Raw genomic sequence first — 22,020 nt, 5'->3', positions numbered from 1 at the left:
TCTGCTTCTCCTTGCAGCCTTCTTGTCGAAAGGGAAGCAAGGCGGTTGAGGTTTAGGCCACAGTAGATTCATTGCTGGTGCTGTGGACCATTGTTCCAGTTTCTCAGGCCAAATAGGTACAAGGGAGATACTCTGTCTACTTTATTTTCCCAAATAAGAAAGACATCTTTCGTCCGGTCTTAGATCTCAAAGGTCTAAACCACTGCCTCCGAATGTCCTGCTTTTGTATGGGACACTATGAGCAGTCGAGCCTCTGTTTAAGCTGGAGAATTTCTCACTGTCCCCGGTCTCAAGTAGGTGTACTTGTATGTACCCATATGGCCACTGCACCTATTCGACACAGCATGGGAGAGGATCTTCCTCATGGAGAACAGGAGGTCGATGCTGGTTCAACAGTGAAGGCAGGCTCAGGGTCTATATCCAGGTTCTGGGGTCAATGACAGCAGTGATGGAAGTGTTACCATGGCAAGGGCTCATCTATAGCCATTACAGGAATCACTTCTTAGCCAATGGTCTCTGGTGTCACAGAAGTATGACCTTCATCTTTCTTGGACGCTGATTGCCAGGCGGAGAATGTAGTGGAGGCTATCACCCAGGCATTTGATCATTGAAGCTCCCTTTCTGATAACACAATGGGAGGTGGTGACAACGGATGGCAGCAAGTTATGCTGGGGAGCTCATTACAAAATCCATCTGGCACAGGGCACCTGGGTGGACCAGGAGTTTCAGTGGTTGATAAATCACTTGGAGCTCAGGGCAGTGTGGAATTTTTTTACACGACTTCACTCTCTTTCTAGTGGGGGCCCCTTTCTGACTTTTCTCTGACAGTGCGATGGTGGTGACATATCAACCAGCAAGGCAGAAACTGCAGTCGTTCAATGGCAGTGGAGGCAGCCTCCCTCATAAGTTGGGTGGAGAAAAATCTTATCTGCTTCTCGGCATCTCACATCACGGGGTCCTGGAATGTGCTGGTGGACTTTCTTAACAGGCATTCCTTGAGCCGGGAGAGTGGGAACTATCCAGCCAGGGGTTTCACCTGATAGTGGACTGATGGGATTCTCTGCTTCTGGACTTGGTGATGAAAAGGAATGCCAAAAATACCCAAGTTCTTCAGCCGTTGGAAAGCACAGGGCTCGTTAGGGATCGATGCCCTATTGCAGCCCTGGCTGGAGACACATCTACTGTATGTCTTCCCTTCATGGCCAACAGTAGGCCACGTGTTCAAAAGGATCGCATTGCACCGGGGTCGAATAATTTTTGTAGCCCCAGATTGGCCACAGAAGCCTTGGTAGATGGGACCTAATTTGACTGCTAGACAGGGATCCTCTCCATCTTCCTCAGGTATGTGGCCTACTGAAGCAAGGCTGGTGTTCATGGAGGATCCGTACCCCTTTGGTTTTATGGCTTGGCTATTCAAAAGGGCTCGGTTGAGACGAAAAGGTTATTCTGATTTGGTCTTTGCTACCATTCTAGAATAGGCAGCATAAAATGTATTGTATTGTTTTGGGATCTTGCCAGGTACTTGTGACCTGGATTTACCACTGTTGGAAACAGGATGTTGGGCTTTATGGACCTTCGATCTGTTCCAGTATGGTAATACTTATGTACTTATGTAATATCAGAAACGCTCTACATCCATGGCATATACGAGAGTACATAAGTATTGCCACACTGGGACAGACCAAAGGTCTATCAAGCCCAGCATCCTATTTACAGCAGTAGCCAATCCAGGTCACAAATACCTGGCAAGATCCCAAAAAAGTTCAATACATTTTATGCTGCTTATCCCAGAAATAAGCAGTGGATTTTCCCCAAGTCATTTTAATAACGGTGTATGGACTTTTCCTTTAAGAAGCCGTCCAAACCTTTTTTAAACCCCGTTAAGCTAACTGCCTTTACCATATTCTCTGGCAACGAATTCCAGAGTTTAATTACACATTGAGTGGAGAAAGATTTTCTCCAATTTGTTTTAAATGTACTACTTTGTAGCTTCATCGCATTCCCCCTAGTCCTAGTATTTTTGGAAAGAGTAAACAAACGATTCACGTCTACCCTTTCCAATCCCCTCAGCCGTATTTTCTCCAGGCTGAACAGCCCTAGCCACTTTCACCTTTCCTCATAGGACATGGAGGACATTCAAGGGCTGGTGTTCTGATTGCAGACTTTTTTCCTTCCCTGCTCAGAGCGCTCACATCCTATTGTTTCTCCAAGCAGGTCTTAAGAAAGCATTGTCATTGGGTTCTCTAAAAGTTCAGGGTGCGGTTTTGGCCTATTTCAGGGGCCAACCACATAAGACGTTTCTTCAGCTCACCCAGATATCATTCAATTCTTGCAGGGAGTGGGCCACTTGTGACCTCTTTCATATGCCATTTCCAGAGAAGAAACTTAGTTTAGTCTTTTGAGCTCTTCAGAAGGCGCCTTTGAGCCAGTCTAGCAGGCCTTCTAGAAAGATCTAAATGCTAAAGACAGCATTCTTGGTAGCTGTTGTCGGCACATAGGGTTTCAGAGCTTCAGGCTCTCTCTTGTCAGGATCCCTTTGCTTTTCGGAGGTGGTGTTCTCCCTGCTCACGGTGTCTTCCTTTCTTCCGAAAGTGGGGTCAGCATTTCATCTCAACCAATCTGTGGAGCTTCCGTTCTTTTGCAGAAAGGATGAAGAGGCTCGATTTTCTTCCTTGAAGCTTCTCGATGTGCGTAGAGTCCTCATTAGGAATCTGGAAGTCACAAATGAGTTTCGCAAATTGAACAGACTGTGTTTTTTTTGATAAACAGAGGGTTGGCCTCATGGCTTCAAAGCCCACAATTGCTAGATGGCTGAAGGAGACTATTGTGTCAGCTTATTTGCTTATGAGGAAGCAGGCTTCTCAGGCCTTGTGGGCTCATTCTATCAGGAGACATCCTAGGTGAAGACTACCCTAGTGTGTCTCTGGTGGATATTTGCAAGGTAGTGATGCAATTGACACTGCATACCTTTGCTAGGCACTGCAGGGTGGGCGTTTCAAAGCGCTTGGAAGCCAGTTTTTGGGGCTTTGGTCCTCGGGGCAGCTGCGTCAGGATCCCACCCACTCTAGGGATTGCTTTGGAATATCCCACATGTTTTGGAATAGTGGGAAATTATGTAATGGAAGGAGAAATTAGGTCTTACCTGATAATTTTCTTTCTATTAGTCCTTCCCACAATTCCAGAGACCCGCTCGAAGTTTCTAAAATGTTTAGTCAGTGCAAAGTAATGGGTCAAATAATGACTGTCGATCTACTACTACTACTACTACTTAGCATTTCTATAGCGCTGCCAGGGTTACGCAGCGCTGTGCTTCCTGCATATCTCTTGTTCTCTACAAGTTGTCCAGGTATGAAAGAGGTCCACATATGTTTTCTCGTTTAATTGTTCCTAGCCAGTTAAATAGCACTGAATATTAGGGGATAGATGCATAAGTGTGGCCAATTAAGTGAATCTGTGAAATTTATTTTTCCCTTTTTGAAGGCTAAAAGGAAAAAAATGGGGAATTCCTACCGAAATTAGCGCTTCTATAATAGATGCTCTCTGGGGCATAGCTCTCCTGTGCTCCTCTGCTTTGCTGGGTGCAGCATTAATGTAGTTGACAGGGATCCCCAAGCACTGCCAGCTGAACAAATCCAGAGTGTACCACCCCAGGTCTGAAAAGTGCAGCAGTCAATGGCAGTACTTTGAGCCACTAATGCTAGTAACATGAGCTCTGCCATTGATCACTGCGCTTTTGTTACTTGGGGTGGTAGACTCCAGAGTTCTTCAGATGGCAGGGTTTTGGGGGTTCCTGACAGCTAAGGTATTTTAAATTTACTTTTGATAAGGGAGCAGGAGGAGGGAAGAATGAGGAAATGGGTGTCCACCTACATTTATAATTGACCCTCTAAAATTCCTTTCTGGGTACATTACTGGTTGCTCTATCTTCGGAGCTGATGCCAAAACCAATACTGAAATCTTTGTCATTATACACATGTTTTCCATTGTAAAATGGGAAATACACGTACAATTTTTTGTTCTGCCCAAACCACACTTACATCATTCCCCCTTGATTCTCTGTCTGAAACATCTACTAGTACATATAGCGGCTTTCTGAAATTTTGATATATATATATATATATACACACACACACCACACTCTCCCCTTCCCCCTTCCCAAAATAAAAAATCTGGGTTTGGGTTTCTGTCGAAAATGTGGAAACTGAAGCACTCCGCCTCCCCCCCCCCCCCCCACCAGGTCTACCTTAACCCTTTAGTGTCCAATGTTCCCGTAATAAGCCATATGAGAACAGATTGATGGGAACATTGGACACTAAAGGGTTAACAAGCCCTGGTGGTCTACTGGCCTCTTAGGGCAGGAATGAAGCTCACTTGTACCTGCCTGGTGCCACAGCTGAATCAAAATGACCACCAAGACTTCCTGTGGCAGCCTTGCAAGACTACCACAGGAGGTCTAAGCAGCCATTTTGAGATTGCTTTTGCTTATTCTAGTGCCCATCTCCTCCATAACACAGACAACTCCTATCTTACAAAACATCCCAACAAAAAACTTACAAAATTTGAACTATGGACTCTCATTGGGAAGTCAGTGCACATACTTCAAAATGTAGTTAAAATTTTAAGGACTATCTTCAAACCTTACAGCAGATTATTGTTCAGCTTGTAAGAGTTCAAGAGGGTGATTATTGTTTTAAATTTATGCTTGAGGTGTTCTGTTACTCTTTCTTAGACATCACTGATTGCAGCAGCTATTTTAAACTTGGAGTGAAAGGAGTAACCTTCCAAAAGTGTGAGAAGACATCACTGTGTTATGCCCCCTCGTGGGTTTGCGATGGCTCAAATGATTGTGGGGACTTCTCTGATGAAAGGAACTGCCCTGGTAAGTGTGAGGTCATGCCTCAATAAATTGGTTAGGCTATAAGATGCCTCCAGCCTCTGTGATTGCTGCTTCTCCAGACTACCAAGGATGCTCCTTTGGATTTTTACGTATGGGGCATGTGTATCTCCTTTCCTTTACCATCCTCTGGCTGCCACAGAGAAACAATCCGCCTGATTTTCAAAGTGATACATACAGCCAGAGAAGGCTCCTGGCCACTTAAATCACTTGTCTGTGAATATTCAGCAGCATGTAACCAGATTGTGCTGCTGAATATCTGGTTTAGAGCATGGGCGGACTGGCAGTGATCTGGGCCCCCAAGCATTGAGCCCTCACCCCCACCTTTGTTTCCAGCACCCCCTCTGCACACTACAGCCCTATCGGCCTACCTTGAAGGGTGCTGGTGGTCTAGTGGCATCTTCAGGGAGGAGGAAAGAACTCCACTCTTTCCTGCCCACTGCTTCTTCTTAATGGCTGCTGAGACTTCCTGTGCAATCTCATGGGTCTTGGCAGTCTCAGCAGCCATTTTGAAGATGCAGCGCAGCAAGCAGGAAAGATTGAGGTTCTTTCCTGCCCTTGAAGAGGTCAATAGACCACCAGGGCCCTTCAAAGTAGGCCTGGAGAGGGCCCACTGAGGTTTGTGGGGCTGTAGTGTGGAGGGAGGGAGAGAGGCACTGGGACCCCAGTCCACCCTTGGTTTAGAGCCTAAGCTGAAACTAGATAATTTGTGAGCAGTCTTGGGGCAAAGTTGGAACTTATGCATTTTGTGCCAATATTTAGCACTTAACCATATAAATTGAGTCACATAAAAATCTGTCCTATTTTTATGTGTCAAAACAGCAGATCAATGATAGAAAAAGTCCAAAATTTATTCACCACACATAAAAGCATAAATACATAAATGCTTAAAAGTCCGACATGTCCATGTTTTGCCCTCACAAGAGTCATTTCAGAGGCTATTAAAAAAAAAATCTGTTAATAGGTACATAAAAAACATGCTAGTATAAATGAAAAAACTCATAAATGCAACTAGATAATAAATAAATAATCAAATGGTAAACCACAGATTGAAGCCAAAGACATGTATATGAAAACCAATGTCATAGGAGCCAACTTTTCAAAATTATTGGGGGTGCTAAGCCCAATGGAAATGACCCCTTCCTGGATACATACAAGGAATTTTCTCAATATTGGGGGTGCTCAAGCACCCACAGCACCCACAAAGTCGGCTCTAATGACCAATGTGACAATCAAACATGCAACTACTTAAAGCCTTGCATATGAGTTAAAAAAAAACCCCAAAACATGCATCCAATTAGAAAGGAGGTGAAATGGACTCACGTACCCAAAAGGTGTAATCCAAATATCACCTAGTGGTTGAAGGCTAAGGGCAAATAAAAATCGTCATTAGAATGTAAAACCATCCCCATACTGAAAATAATCCATAGAAACATCTGATTGATCAGCTCAAAAAAGAAAGTAATACACACATACCACTCCTCCATGCAGCAGCTCGTGGTGAATCTGCTACAGCTGTGCTGTTACTTGCTCTTGGACAGTCTGGGTAAAGGTCAGGGGTCACAGCTAACATGCAAAAATCTGTCTAAGAAGACACAACAAACTAAAAAATATTTAAGGGTATAATGCCTCACTTGATAGATGTGGAGCTGATGGAAAGTCTATTAAACCTTTGTCAGTCTCCTTGCACACAAAGTGCATCAAAACGGCATAATTTAAAAGACACATCAAAAACAAAAAACAATTAGGGATTCTAAAAGGGCAGCCTAAAATTAGCACACTCACACTGGTCTGGTAATTTTATCATTAGAAAAATGTACAAAATTCTGTGGGAATTATGCATTTCGAAACATGCGTTCCAATGATGTTATCACGCATCAGTGATGTCATTGCATGCTGAAACATGGGGGATGATCCAAAGAAGTGCAAACTTATTTAAAAAGACCATAAACCTTAATATTATGGATAAAAATAAATAAAAAAAAAACACTCATTTTACCTCACAATTCCTTATGAAAGCAAATATTACATATTAAATATATTGTTAAAAGCTGATCAAACACGCATGGCATAAATACATCCAATAGTAGATATTAAAACATTATTACAAGCTAATCAAACACAAATATATTAAAAATGAATAAAATAACTATATACATACCAAAATTATTCAAAACATTAACTAAATGATGTGATAAATGGTTGTAGAAATTAAATTAAAAATTAAAGGAATATGGACAATCCAGCATTGAATAAAGACAGTATCAGACAAAAAAATGCTGACCACCACCAGCTGAATATCGGCCAGAGTGTGTCTACCAAGAAAACTGAACCTTGGGAATTAGGTTCCTTTTTTTAAGAGAGGTTCTTTGATTTCAGCTTAAATTAAAGGTTTCTTTTCGCTTCTTGTATCCTGTGTTTTAGGTATGAAAAAACCAAAATGTACAGTAAATTATTTTGCCTGCCCAAGTGGGCGATGCATCCCAATGAGCTGGACTTGTGACAAGGAGAATGACTGTGAGAATGGAGAAGATGAAACCCATTGTGGTAAGTGTTCTCAATCCTGTCTAGGGCATAGAGGCCTGGATTGAAAATCTTAGAAAAATGATTGCTTTATGTTCTTTCAGCTGAGATCAAGTGCAGGTGTCCAGGCTGAAGATGATGACTCCCCCACTCACAGCCCTTTTTAGGGTGATTTATAACTGGACACCTATGTGCCAAGCCAACATAGATACCTGTGTGCCTACACTAAATAGTCTCCCAGATCCAAACACCAGTGGCATAGGTAGGACTGAATGGGCCCCCATTAGGTTTCGGGGGAGGAGGAAGGCACATTTCCCAAAGCAGACATATTTCAATTGGAAAAAAAAATGCTTTTTCCTACCTTTATTGTGTGAACATTGCTTTAGTCCTAGTGTCTCTCTTTTGTTTTTCTCAACTCTCTCCAGAGTCTCCTGTCATTTTGACATTTATTCTCTGTCCATCCTCTAACTTTCCTGTGTGTCCCTATCTGTTCTGTGTCCCTGTCCCTCCACATGTCCAGATTCCCTCCTCTGTTCCCTTCCTCCTGCACCCCTACCTTCCTTGGTCTGGCACCTCTCTCTGACTCCCTCTGTTTGGTCCATCAACTCGCACTCTCAATTCCCTCTGCTGCCCCCTCTCTTCTCCCTCCCATTTGGTCCAGGTCTCTCTCTGCTGTCCCCCTCAATTCCCCCTCTTTTTTGCTTCAGATCTTTCTCCCTCCAAATCTAGCATCTCTCCCTTTTCCCTGCCGGGCCTCCATCCCCTCCCCCCACCAACCGGTCCTCCAAGCGTTGCAGCACATTGCCAACAGAGAGAGCGGTGAATGCTGCTTCTCTGTGGCCGGTGGATCCTTTCTTCAGTGCATCCCACCCACAGGAAGATGCATCATAAGGACTGGATGCGGCTGAGGGAAGGCTTCACCAGCCAAAGAGAGGCAGCATTCACTGCTTTATCTGCCAGCGATGCGCAACAGTGTTTAGAGGGCCAGCCAGGAGGGGAGAGGAGGGAGGAAGACAGATGCCAAGTTGCAGTCAGAGAAGGGAGAAGGCCATTCAGATGGCACAGGAGAGGCTTGAGGATTGAGTCTACCCATCAGGGAGAAAGTTTGGCTACCTTGCTGCTGGCCTGCGATCTCACAGAAACTATAAGAATGGTGGCCATTTTGTCTTCTCATGTGTCTCTTGCCTTAGTGGAGCTTGTACTGAAAACTCCTCCAGTAGCTGCGAGGCCCTCAGATTCTGCAGTGTTACACTCAGCACAGGGTAAGAGGACTTCAGAGTCACATACTGCTTGAAAATCCTGCAGAAGCTGCTGATTTTATCTTGTTGATGCATCTAGCTTATCTTTTAAAGGGGAACAAATCCTCACAGCCTTCTACAGTCTATCTCTTCCATTCTCTAAGCGCATTAAGTTGAACTGTTCTGAGAACTGGGATTCTGACTCAGTAGCTTCTCCTCCTTCTGACCAGTCTCCTTCCTTGGCACTATCTATAAGGGTCTAGGACTTTGTGTCTTAAGGAGTTCTTGGAAGGTGGGGAATTATCTGTGGATGAGGGAACTAACCCCACAGTGATCAGACCATTTTGTAAAAAGGATCTCCCTGTGCTTATTACTAAATCTCTGGAGACACAGCATTTCTCCTCCTCCTTTGCAGACGTCTCCTGTCCCTAGAGATCCTATTATGCAAACCATTAGAAAGCCAGGCTATCAGTGCGGAGTGGGACACATTGTCCGAGACATGTCTAAGCTTTATCCATTGTATCCAGAAGAAAAAGATAAGCTGCCATTCTCATCAAAGGTGGGGCTGCTCTTAGACGTCCAGGATCTCAGGATTGAGTCTTCCTTGAAGCCATCCTTTGATGTAGAAGCTATCGCTCTCTAAGCTTCAATGTATTCTGCCTATTTTGCCCGGCAGGTCTTTGCTTGGTTTAGTAGTAAGGGGTGGTGGTGGGGTGCCGTACCTAGCCCCCAGCCTTGAACCCGCTGCAGCTGTAAGATTTTACCCAGTTAGAAGCCAAGTTTACCTTATCTGACTTATGTTTCTTATGATTGGATTCGAGCTTCCGCATGTGATATGTCTTTGGCTGTTTACAGCACAATGTCTCTTGCAGCTTAGAAATTGATCTGCAGATGTGACCTTGAAGTCGTATCTTATCAAGTTGCCTTCCATAGGGAAGTTACCTTTTAGTGAACACCTGAGGAAATTGGTAAAGGATCTTAGTGAGCCAAAGCCTCAGAGATTATCAGACTGTAGTCCAAGCCCTCCTGTCGTTCTAGGTCAAGTCCAGTACATTTTAGGGAGGGCTAAATCCTATAGGCAAGGTTAATCTAGTGCTCCCCAGAGGTCATGTTATCAATCCAGACAGTCTTCCTTTCATAATGACAAGAAGGGTTCCTCTCATCCTTCTCAACAATGGGGTAACGGTCCACTACTCAAAGTTGTTAATAGGAGGACACTTGTCCAGTTTTCTTGAGGAGTGGACCAGGACTAAATCATATCAGTGGGTGCTGGAGGTAATTAGAGAAGGACTGTAAGCTGGAATTTTTGCACCTTCTAGAAGATTTTTTTTGTTTGGAATCTCAGTGCAAAGTATCAGTCAAGAGACAAACGGTTTGCTCAACCCTACAAAATCTTTTAGACTGGATGTAGTAGTTCCTGTACTCAAACATAAGACAGGATTGGGGATATATTCCCATTTATTTAATTGTTCCCAAAAAAAGGGGGCTCCTTCAGATTCATCTTGGATGGAAACCCTTCTTTTAGTGATAGTGTCTGGATGCCTGGGTGAGTGACCAAGGGCTGTAGATCTGAAAAAGGTGTATCTGCACATCCCAAACTGGCCTTCACATCAAAGGTTTCTATGCTTTACGATTCTCAGCCACTATTTTGATATTTGGGCTAGCCATGGCACCCAGAACTTTCACAAAGGTGGTGGTGGTTGTAGCAGCCTTCCCTTGTGCAGAGGAGTCAGAATTCATCCATATTTAGGTGATTGGTTGGTCAGAGCATCCTCGCTGCAAAAGAATGTACAGAACACTGCAAGGGAACTGGAGTTACTTCAGACCGTGGGCTGGTGATATGTCAACAAGGGCAAGCCATTTCAGTCTCTGGAACATTGCTTCAGTACCTGGTGAGAGAGAGCGTTTATCCCAGTTCTTCATATGCACAAGCTGTGCCCCCCTTGCTTTTATATACTAAGTGATATTGGTGCATACTTTGAAGAACTTTCAGTGCATAAATATATGGTAAGTTACACAAACTTATCACTCCAGGAAATTACTCAAAATAAAAACGAAAATGAAATCACTGGAGGTATAAATACGACTGGATCTAATAAGCTTCCAGTCTTCATAGGTCCATTTTTTTTTTCATTTTCTTAACATTCTTTTATGTTCTTAATAATCATGTGGTTTGCTCTTTTTGAAGCTAAGTGCTCTTTTTTTTTAAGTGATTATTAAGAATATGCCAATTATTGATGCCAATGATATATTAAGCATTAGTATTCTGTACACACATTTGACTCCTAATCTCAAGCAGGCATCAGCTTATATAGTTGCCCTTCACAGTTCAACTGCTCTTTCAAAACTTTTTGAATCTCCCAGGCCCCCTTCTCTCCCCCTGTGGACCCTCCTCTCATTCCTTGCTGAAGTCTTTGGGTATTTGTTTTGAAATGTTTGTTCACTGTTCTGCTGATGAGTCACTTTGCACTGTTGTGCAGCTCATATGCTCGTTGATAAATAAAGTTACAAAAAAGAATTGCCCTTCACGTCTTTTCACCTGAGTGTACCAGAACCAGCAGAGGTTTCAAGGAAATGTGATCTTTCGTTCTTTTTGTTCCTTCTTTTCCTAGATAAGTTTTGTACATCTGTCCAGTTTGAGTGCAGTAATCATCGCTGTATCGTTAAGCAGTGGGTCTGCGATGGAACAGATGACTGCGGTGATGGATCTGATGAAGGCAGCCACTGCCGTACGTTCCAGTCATGTTTTCACTCCAAGTAAATGTGATTCTCCCTGATGGCTGCCCGAGTGGCTAACACTTGGAGCAGAAACATTCACAGCACATAGGGGGGAATGAGGCAGCCAAGTCCTTGTTCTGAAAATCAGAGAGTAGTGTTTGCAGCTGAGTGTGGTAGAATTAGAAAAGGAGAGGGAACCTCTTGTTCGGACATCGTTATTCTACTTTTGACCCTGAGAAGACAGTGATGAAAGTGCCTTTGTGATTTGTATATAGCTGATATTTCATGGACACTGCTGACTCATTGCCAAGACAAGGAACAGTGGTAGCAGATTTAATTTTAAAAGAAATTAGTTTATTTATTTATTTGTTGCATTTGTATCCCACATTTTCCCACCTATTTGCAGGCTCAGTGTGGCTTACATTATGCCGTAGTGGCGATCGCCATTTCCGGGATGAGAAATACAAAGTGGTATTGCATTAAAGTTCATACGTGATAGAGTAAATTATAGAGTAAATTAAGCAGTCAAGTATAGAGAGTATAGTTAACCTTTTCTCTGTAATTGTAAACTATCTTGATTAAACCATGGTGGGAAGGGCAGTTCAGCACATTTTATTAATCAGTGTGTGTATTTTATTGCTGTTTTGGAAAATACAATAGACGTCTGGAGATCAGGGGTTTATTTGGAAAGGAGGGCAAGATTAAAGCATTCCTAAATTGAGAATGTGACCTGGTACTTCCTGCCAGTGTTGTTCAGTGTGGGATGATGGCATCACTTAAGGTTGTAACATAAATTATCCAGAGAAATGTACGGGGAAGCTGATTGTTGAGGAGAGCAAGAAGGAGGTTGGGTAACATTGGAAAAGCCTTAAACTAGGCAGATTTACATCGTGACAGCCTTATCCCACTTTATGCATTTGCAGAAACGAAAACTTGTAGTCCTGAGTCTTTCCAGTGTCCTGGTAGTCCCTTGTGTATTCCACGGCACTGGCTCTGTGATGGGGTACCGGACTGCCAGGATGGTGCAGATGAGAACATCAAGGCAGGTTGTGGTAAGTTGTTTTGTGGGAAGGTAAGAGATTAGAGTCTGCTATAAGCTCTCTACTTTCCCTGTGATTGCTTTTGTTGACCAAGTTTGCTTTGATATCCCTGGTCGTGTCCAGAGTTATCTTGTGGGCGTCTACCAAGTTGCCCTGCCTTGTAGTAATCAATTCTGAATGTAAGGTGCTCCTAGTAATCTGGACTATCCGCTAATTTGGGTTCCAGTGCTGTCCACGGTCAACTGGTTTGAGATTCTATAAATTAGTGGTTTCCAAATTGTGCTTTGGGATCCCAAATGGGGGTAACATGATCAGTAGATGGGAGCCCCAGAAACAGGGCTCCTCCCACACCCTCTGGAACTCCACTATGACCTATGACCAGTACTAGCAGTCAGCATGGAGGCTGAGAGTTGATGAATGTTCACAGACCCTGTTCTCTCCTGTGTGAGCTTTCTGGAAACCCACGTCGTGTACTGGAGTCTGTGAGAACACCCTACACAAAGGGCCCAGTGCTGACTGTTGCTACTGTTACCACCACCTTTGCTGCTGCTGCCGCCTTTGTGCTTTGGGGATGTGGGGGAGGAGGAGGAGGGAGTAGATGGGAAGGGGAGTGGAGATTTGCTAATTTTTTTGTCATATAGGATCATGCAACCTTTTAAGTGTTTAAAATGGGATCATATTGGGTAAGTGTTTGGAAAGTACTGATACATATACGGGGCAATTCCATAAACTAGGTGCTAAGATTTACACATGCATTAACATGCAAATATATTTTGAATCCTAGCATACATGTGCATACATCCAGCGTTCTGCCTAAGTGCTAGCTATAAATATGCACGTATTTTTAAGAAAGGTGTACACATGGGTGAGACACAAGTGGGATTTCCACTTACATGCATAGCTTTCAGAGTACTGTAAGTGACACACTTCACTTGCTCATTCAGGTGCTTGTACGGACACCTCCTCTATAGCTGGCATAATTACAAGTGCCTGTACCAGGATATGCCAGACTTCTAGGTTCCATTATAGAATAAACTCCTACCACCTCCCTCCCCCGCAACGGGCAAGGTCACTGAGAGAGAGGGGGGCATGATTCCCCCTGGCCCGGTCTCCAAGGGGGGCCCAGGCACCTGCAATAGAAAAGTCGCTTTCTTCAGGCTTCCAGTGGCAGGCACGGGCAGAAAGCTGGATTAGTTCTCCTGCTCCTGTGTGCCCGGGTTATTGCATTAAATCTGCTTTGTTGGCCACATCCCGCCTCTCATGGGAACTACTTCCTATTTCTGCATAGGCGGAAGGGGACGCAGCAGGAAGGAGGACCTGTGGTTGGCACTTGGCAGAGTAGTTAACGCGATAATGCGGCACACAGGAGCAGGAGACAAACTGAGTGAGCAGTAAGCTACTGCCAGGTAGGGAAGCCTGCGGGGAGGGGAGACGCCCTCAAGATTGTATGCCCCAGGCCTGGTTTGGTTTCTCAGTGGTTCTACCCCCGGGGCACCTAAATGGAGGCCTCCAGTTATAGAATTGCCCCCATAAAGCAGAAAAAATGTAATCCAAAGCACACCCAAACAGTGCAAAACATATAAAAAAAGCACAAGCTGCTTTCAAATATAGGGGGGCATCAAGTCAGTACTTTATTAAGCAGAGCCAACACGGACCGTATTTCGGTGAAACCGCCTGCTTCAGGGGTCTTGTGCAGAAACAGTCAACAAATATATTAATCAGTCAGTGGAAAGATACAATCTTACTTAAACAAAGAAGGCGCCTGCAATCAATGCAGTGCACCAAAAAGCAGTGAAAGCCTCCTGCACAATGTGATCTTCCTTCTCTCAACGAACCTCCGCTGTGGATGTTTTGCCAAACCACCGACCGTGTCAGGTCTGCTTAATAAAGTACTGATTTGATGCTCCTCTGTTCTTGAAGGCTCCTTGTGCTTTTTCTGCTATTTTGTCTCATAAAGCAGAGAACATTAGCCTGAGATTGCGTTATTAGTTCCTATTCCTATCTTCATGTATAGATTCTTCACTGGTAGCCTGAACATTTGTCAGCTGCTAACGTTTTCCCCCTTCTTTTCCTCCTAGTATTTAACAATACTTGCAGTGCCAGAGAATTCATGTGCCAGAACAAGCAGTGCATTCCCAAACAGTTTGTCTGTGACCATGACCATGACTGCAGCGACGGATCTGATGAGAGCCCAGAATGTGGTACATCTCAGGGGTGGGGACAGGGTGGGGCGGGGAAGGAAGCTGAGTGAAAAGCCTTTCGTTTAATTACATCTGCATACAAAATAACTCTGCAAAACTCATATTTGTGTTCCATTTCCTGCCTGTTAAATCTAACCACGCTGTCTATCCTTATGCCCGGTAGAATACTCAACTTGCGGCCCCCAGGAATTCCGCTGTGCAGACGGCAGGTGCCTGAACCTTCAGTGGGAGTGCGATGGGGAGTTTGACTGCCATGATCATTCAGATGAGGCTCCAAAAAATCCACGCTGTACCAGTTCTGGTGCGTGCTCCTTAAATCATGAGTGGATTTTGCAAATTTATTCTAGCTCGAATCTCTCCCTCTCTTTCTCACATACGAGTTGCAGTCTTCTAGGCACACCCACCAATGTAACATAAGAAAAAAAGAAATGCCATAGTGGGTCAAGCTAGTAGTCCACCGAGCCCAGTAGTCTGTCTCACAATTGGCAATATGGGTCTTTTGCAAGACATGCATAATAGATCCCCATGGCTCACTCGCAGCTTCTGGCAGAAATAAATGGCAATCTCTCCTCAAGTCAGACTGTCTATTAGTTATTCATCCCCCCTCCATCCCCTGGTTTTGAGTGGAGGAGTAGCTTAATAGTTAGTGCAGCAGGCTTTGATCCTGGCAAGCTGGGTTCAATTCCCACTGCAGCTCCTTGTGACCTTGGGCAAGTCACTTAACCTTCCATTGCCCCAGGTACAAAAAATCTTAAATTGTGAGCCTTCTAGGGACAGAGAAGGTACCTGTATATAATGTGTACAGAACTGTATACATCTAGTATCGCTATAGAAATGATTAGTAGTAGTAGTAATGGTTTTCATTTCTATGACTGTTTGTCTTTAACTCTTTAAAATTTTCACAATGTACAGTGAACTTTTGATATTTAATTTTTATTTTTTTGGACAGATATTAACAACAATTTGAAGTAATGTTTGATGGGGTTTTTTTTTTTGTTTGACTGTATTTTATTGTGCATTTTTTTGTACTTTGTCTAGAATTTTAAAATAATAATAATATTCATAATGCTAGATATCACCAAACAATTTCTGTGACTGACAATTTCTGTAGTGTTTCTAGTTTGACTTGTTTGATGTTTTGTTTTTGTTTGTTTGACTGTATTTTTTTTGTGTATGTTTTTGTACTCTGCCTAGAATTTTAGATAGATTTGTCCCAAACACTTCAACTTATATGTAGTACACAGTCCGATTTAACACAATCATCATCTTTAGCTTCATAAACGATTTTTGTGTACGGGGATCATCAGAATATTTAACAAGACCCATTCTGGAGCAACAATCCCATAGTTTATGGCACTGCGTACATCTTTATTTTTATTTATTTATTGCATTTGTATCCCACATTTTCCCACCTATTTGCAGGTTCAATGTGGCTTACATAGTTTTGTTAACATTGTCATTACAGGATAACAGATACATTTAGTATTGTGCAGAGATTAAGTAAGGGAAGAGAGAAGAAGGAAGGGAATGATTAGGGTAGTTGTGGAAGGTGGGTTTTCATAACTGAGTGGGTTGCTGAGGTGGATTAGTGAGGTTATCGGTTCTCATTGTAGGCTTTGTTGAAGAAATATGTCTTCAGAGATTTGCGAAAGATAGTTGTTTCGGCGATTGTTTTCAGGTCTGTAGGTAGTGCATTGCATAGCTGCGTGCTCATGTAAGAGAAGGTTGTGGCATGCATCAGCTTGTATTTTAGTCCTTTACAGCTGGGGAAGTGCAGGTTGAGAAAATCTTCATGGATCACCCGATTTATTTTAAATCTCTTTTTTTCTTTTATCAATATTCCTCAGTCTCTCCTTATGCTTGATTTAAAATTTTGAGATGCTTATATATAGTACTTAGTAGTAGTAATGGTACTTAACTTTGGCAGCACTTTTCAATCCACACTAAACCTCCGCCAACATGGCCAGGTTTCGTGTTCCTTCTTCAGGGAAGAGGTTCGCATCTCCTTTTCGCTCTTGCATATATGAAAAAAATGGCGGCCATTTTTTTTTCATATATGCAAGAGCGAAAAGGAGATGCGAACCTCTTCCCTGATGAAGGAACACAAAACCTGGCCATGTTGGCGGAGGTTTAGTGTGGATGGAAAAGTGCTGCCAAAGTTAAGTATAAGCATCTCAAAATTTTAAATCAAGCATAAGGAGAGACTGAGGAATATTGATAAAAGAAAAAAAGAGATTTAAAATAAATCGGGTGATCCATGAAGATGTATGCAGTGCCATAAACTATGGGACTGTTGCTCCAGAATGGGTCTTGCTGTTAAATATTCTGATGATCCCCGTACAAAAAAATCGTTTATGAAGCTAAAGATGATGATTGTGTTAAATCGGACTGTGTACTACATATAAGTTGAAGTGTTTGGGACAAATCAATCTGAAAAACTGAATATAAGTCCCCACACGTATATTGTGAGGTCCCCTTAAATTGATAGAATTTTAGATAGACAGGCTATATAGATTTTAAAGTAAGAATATTATTCATAATGCTAGATATCACCAAACAATTTCTATGACAATTTCTGTGCAGTTTTTCTAGTTTACTGACCTGTTATACTGTCTTTGCTATACACTAAAGTAGTTTACAATGCAAAATCCAAGCTATATAACAAATGGGCGGGAATCAGCAGAAAACTGTAATGACAGTCGCCTTTGTATGTCTATCAGAAAACAAGTGCAACGAGTCCTTCTTCATGTGCAAGAATGGGAACTGTATTACCGAGAGCTTGATCTGTGACAATAACGATGACTGCAAGGATGGCTCGGACGAGCTCAACTGCTTTATCAATGAGTGTCTGAACAAGAAGCTCAGCGGCTGTACCCAGGAATGTGAGGACCTCAAAATTGGCTACAAGGTTGAGACCTTAGACTTCATTTGCTTTCGTTAAGTTTGAGAACGAGTGAAAGGTTAAAATGGGTATAATTTTGGTTTTCTTTTTAAGAGCAGAATGGGAGCTGGGAGTAGTATCTTGACCCTGTTCCACTATTAGTCTGGCATTACAGATGTCATGATATTGATGTGATGTCTGATTAGCAGAAATGGATTTCCATTCTGATACCGTCCATTGAATGTGTGTCTGTATTTTTGTAGTATCCAAGGAAGGCAGTAAATATTTGGTAGGTCTCTTCCCTGGTGATTCCTTTCTCAAACCCATTCTGATTTCATTTTTATGTAGGACATGTGAAGGCAGATTTTAGGTAGGACTCAGAGGAGAGGAATTTGCATGGACAATTCCAATTGAATTTTACAAGGGATTCTACCAAATGAAGGCCCTCTTGTAAAATACATGTAAGGACGTGCAGGACTCTTTGCTGATATGTTCCCATTATGGGAGCAGTAATTTTAAAAAGCTGCACACTGGGTGTGTGTGTGAGGGGGGGGGGGGGGGGGTTAGCACTGCGTACATTTAGTAGCGCTATAGAAATGATAATTAGTAGTAGTAGTAGTAGTATAGCCCACATGTGTGTGGGAGCAGATTTTATAATTGCTGCTCCCTATTTCTGGCACAAACCTTAATTCAGGAGTACAAGTCGTCCATCCTGATCACTCGCACAAGGCGTCCACCCCCCCACCCCCTTCACTATTCCCCCACCCACCAACATCTAGGACCCCACCCCCCCCCCCCCCCCCCCCCCCCCCCCCCCCCCCCCCCCGGAATCCTGTTCTCCATCTATATTAAGATCCCCCAACCCCACCTCCCAGTCCCATCCCTGGCTTTACTGGGGACCTAGGTGTCTAATGGGTACAGGATCCATCTCCAATCACTTCTACTCTGCCTGGACAGTGACCCCTAGTGGTAGGTTATCAGACCACCATCCTTTCTCCTTTCTTTTATCATCCCTCCCCTGTTTTTCGACCTTCCTCTGCCATGCCTAATTTTGTTAGTTTGACTTTGTTTATTGAAGTTGTTTGTTTTCCAGTTTGATGTTGTAGTTCTTTTCTCACCTTTTTATTAGTCTGTAAACTCCTTTCTCCTTTCTTTTATCATCCCTCCCCTGTTTTTCGACCTTCCTCTGCCATGCCTAATTTTGTTAGTTTGACTTTGTTTATTGAAGTTGTTTGTTTTCCAGTTTGATGTTGTAGTTCTTTTCTCACCTTTTTATTAGTCTGTAAACTGCTTAGGCCTGTCCTCAGCTATAGCAAATGTTGAAATAAAAATAAAAAAATACAAATAAATCCATAAATATACTCTTGGTACTACCGCTAGACTGAATACATTTCATTCAAGAAGCTGCAAAGCAGATGTTGGAAAACCGAAACATAACCCAAGGGGATTATAATCTAGAAATACTTATTGGGAAGAGGAGTGGATAGAGTACAGCATCTTTGTCTATTGTTTCAGTTTTCCTTCTGGGACCTGATTTTACCTAGGACACCTATATAAAAAGTCTGAAAAGGCACCTAAAGATCCATCCTCAATAGTGTGTCCCTGTGAAGTGTAGTCTTCAAATTTGAACACGTCTTTGTTTTGTTTAGGTCAGGAATTACACTCCATATCTGCCCCTGTGCCTCCACCTCCCCCCCACCCCCGCCCAAGTTAACTTCTTTGTCTTGAACTCTGCAGTGCAGGTGCCGTCCTGGGTTTAGACTGAAGGATGACAGGAAAACATGCATTGACATAGACGAGTGTACAACCACGTACCCATGCAGTCAGAAGTGTATCAACAGCCCAGGAAGCTATCACTGCCTGTGTGTGGAGGGATATGAGACCAAACCGAATGACACCACGGGCTGTAAAGCCACCATAGGTAAGTCAGTTGCTGGAAAGATGCTGTTGAAATGTCTTGGTCGTCACAAATATTCATTTCTTTGAAAAAGGAATTTCAACATGACCAGGGTTTCGTTACACTGTAGCAATGAATTTGTGCATTTATTTTCAGAATTTATTACCCAGTTGACACAAAAATGTTTGAAATTGGGCTAATGCAAATACAAACAAATGAATATGCATATGAGAAATTTATATGCACTGACTCATGCCTATTCATTTTGCTGATATCCTGAAAACCCGACTGACTGGATGTGCCCGAGAACTGGGTTGAGAAGCATTGCCATAGATCCTAGAAATTAATTAGGTCAATGTCCAATAGAGTTGTCCAAGCAATTATGGATGTTTTCAAGACAGATTTTTCTTCTTTTTTTTTTTTTTTTTTCAAATTTCCCAACCGCAGACTGGTTACTTTTTGTTTGTTGGCCAGACAAAATTTAATCAATTAAAGATGATAGAGAAGAGGAGTGTAGTTAAACCTCAATGGGATATGTTTAACTTAATCCACTGACCACGCCAGCTGAAAAATTGACCTCCTCATAACCGAATGCCTCTCATCCTAAGGTCTTAAACATTGAATAGGAACGTAGGGAGGTAGCTACATAGGGACATGCGTTTAAAATCATTTATCTGTAAAGGCTAGACTGTACTTTGGTCTGCCGGGTCCTGTTTAATGGTAGCCGAAACCTAGCCTTCGGGATTGATGTCATTGGATCACCCCACTAGCATTGACAGCAGACACTGCAGAATTCAAACTGGGAGCCCATCCTAGGGGACATACTCATAATGCAGCCTGGATATCACTGGCTGACAACTGCCAAAGCCTGTCCGTTCACTGAAATAAGGTTTTGTTTGTTGAATTTCTCTGAATTTGAAGAAAACACTGTTAGAAAACCTTGCAGTCTAAGATTGATTTCTATGGAACAGATAGATTTCTGTGCAAAAGCACCTCAGTTTATCAGGACTGAGTTGTAATCAATTACTTGTAACCTAATTCCAAATAGCTGCAGAACAGCACTGATGTTTACCCATGATGAGATTATTGTCACCATACCCAACAGGAAAAGGTAACTGCAGGTCAGAATATATATGGTACTGTAATTTGAATTAATTGGTGGACCCCGCAGAGGTGCAGCAGGTATCCTTTTCACACCAGGAGCCACAAAACAAGGGTAAGTTCAGATGAAATGGGAGGGGGGGGGGAGTGAGGACACTCTTTATTCAATAGAGTGAGATTCTGGAACATTTTGCCAATATAGGCTGTCATGGCCACAGCACCAAGGAACTTGAAATGAAAGCTGGATATGATTTTTATAGATGAAAAATTCAGCGGCTAAGCTGATAATAGGTTCTAGGGCAGTGGTTCTCAAACATGTCCTGGGGGATCTACAAAAAAAAGCAGATCAAAAAATACAAAAAGCAGAACAAGAGGGTAACAGAAGAAGTGGTTTATTACAAGGTTACCCGACGTGGCCACGTTTCGCAGCCTGAGGGCGAAACGTGGCCACGTCGGTAACCTTGTAATAAACCATATACAGTGGGGGAAATAAGTATTTGATCCCTTGCTGATTTTGTAAGTTTGCCCACTGACAAAGACATGAGCAGCCCATAATTGAAGGGTAGGTTATTGGTAACAGTGAGAGATAGCACATCACAAATTAAATCCGGAAAATCACATTGTGGAAAGTATATGAATTTATTTGCACTCTGCAGAGGGAAATAAGTATTTAATCCCTCTGGCAAACAAGACCTAATACTTGGTGGCAAAACCCTTGTTGGCAAGCACAGCGGTCAGACGTCTTCTGTAGTTGATGATGAGGTTTGCACACATGTCAGGAGGAATTTTGGTCCACTCCTCTTTGCAGATCATCTCTAAATCATTAAGAGTTCTGGGCTGTCGCTTGGCAACTCGCAGCTTCAGCTCCCTCCATAAGTTTTCAATGGGATTAAGGTCTGGTGACTGGCTAGGCCACTCCATGACCCTAATGTGCTTCTTCCTGAGCCACTCCTTTGTTGCCTTGGCTGTATGTTTTGGGTCATTGTCGTGCTGGAAGACCCAGCCACGACCCATTTTTAAGGCCCTGGCGGAGGGAAGGAGGTTGTCACTCAGAATTGTACGGTACATGGCCCCATCCATTCTCCCATTGATGCGGTGAAGTAGTCCTGTGCCCTTAGCAGAGAAACACCCCCAAAACATAACATTTCCACCTCCATGCTTGACAGTGGGGACGGTGTTCTTTGGGTCATAGGCAGCATTTCTCTTCCTCCAAACACGGCGAGTTGAGTTCATGCCAAGGAGCTCAATTTTTGTCTCATCTGACCACAGCACCTTCTCCCAATCACTCTCGGCATCATCCAGGTGTTCACTGGCAAACTTCAGACAGGCCGTCACATGTGCCTTCCGGAGCAGGGGGACCTTGCGGGCACTGCAGGATTGCAATCCGTTATGTCGTAATGTGTTACCAATGGTTTTCGTGGTGACAGTGGTCCCAGCTGCCTTGAGATCATTGACAAGTTCCCCCCTTGTAGTTGTAGGCTGATTTCTAACCTTCCTCATGATCAAGGATACCCCACGAGGTGAGAT

General features: G+C 43.1%; 1 protein-coding gene across 1 annotated transcript in view; it reads left to right on the top strand.

Moving 5' to 3' along the window:
* LRP1 (LDL receptor related protein 1) overlaps positions 1 to 22,020 on the top strand; it is a 612,781-nt gene that overhangs the window by 467,575 nt on the left and 123,186 nt on the right. The window contains exons 49-56 of the mRNA XM_030196646.1: positions 4,730 to 4,879; positions 7,319 to 7,441; positions 11,268 to 11,384; positions 12,297 to 12,425; positions 14,492 to 14,614; positions 14,778 to 14,915; positions 17,335 to 17,522; positions 19,233 to 19,416. Of these exons, the coding sequence (XP_030052506.1) occupies positions 4,730 to 4,879; positions 7,319 to 7,441; positions 11,268 to 11,384; positions 12,297 to 12,425; positions 14,492 to 14,614; positions 14,778 to 14,915; positions 17,335 to 17,522; positions 19,233 to 19,416 (1,152 nt within the window). The remainder of the gene's footprint in view (positions 1 to 4,729; positions 4,880 to 7,318; positions 7,442 to 11,267; positions 11,385 to 12,296; positions 12,426 to 14,491; positions 14,615 to 14,777; positions 14,916 to 17,334; positions 17,523 to 19,232; positions 19,417 to 22,020) is intronic.

This window comes from Microcaecilia unicolor, chromosome 3 (genome assembly GCF_901765095.1).
Source record: "Microcaecilia unicolor chromosome 3, aMicUni1.1, whole genome shotgun sequence".
NCBI lineage: Eukaryota > Metazoa > Chordata > Amphibia > Gymnophiona > Siphonopidae > Microcaecilia > Microcaecilia unicolor.
This window is presented reverse-complemented; position numbering and strand designations above follow the sequence as displayed.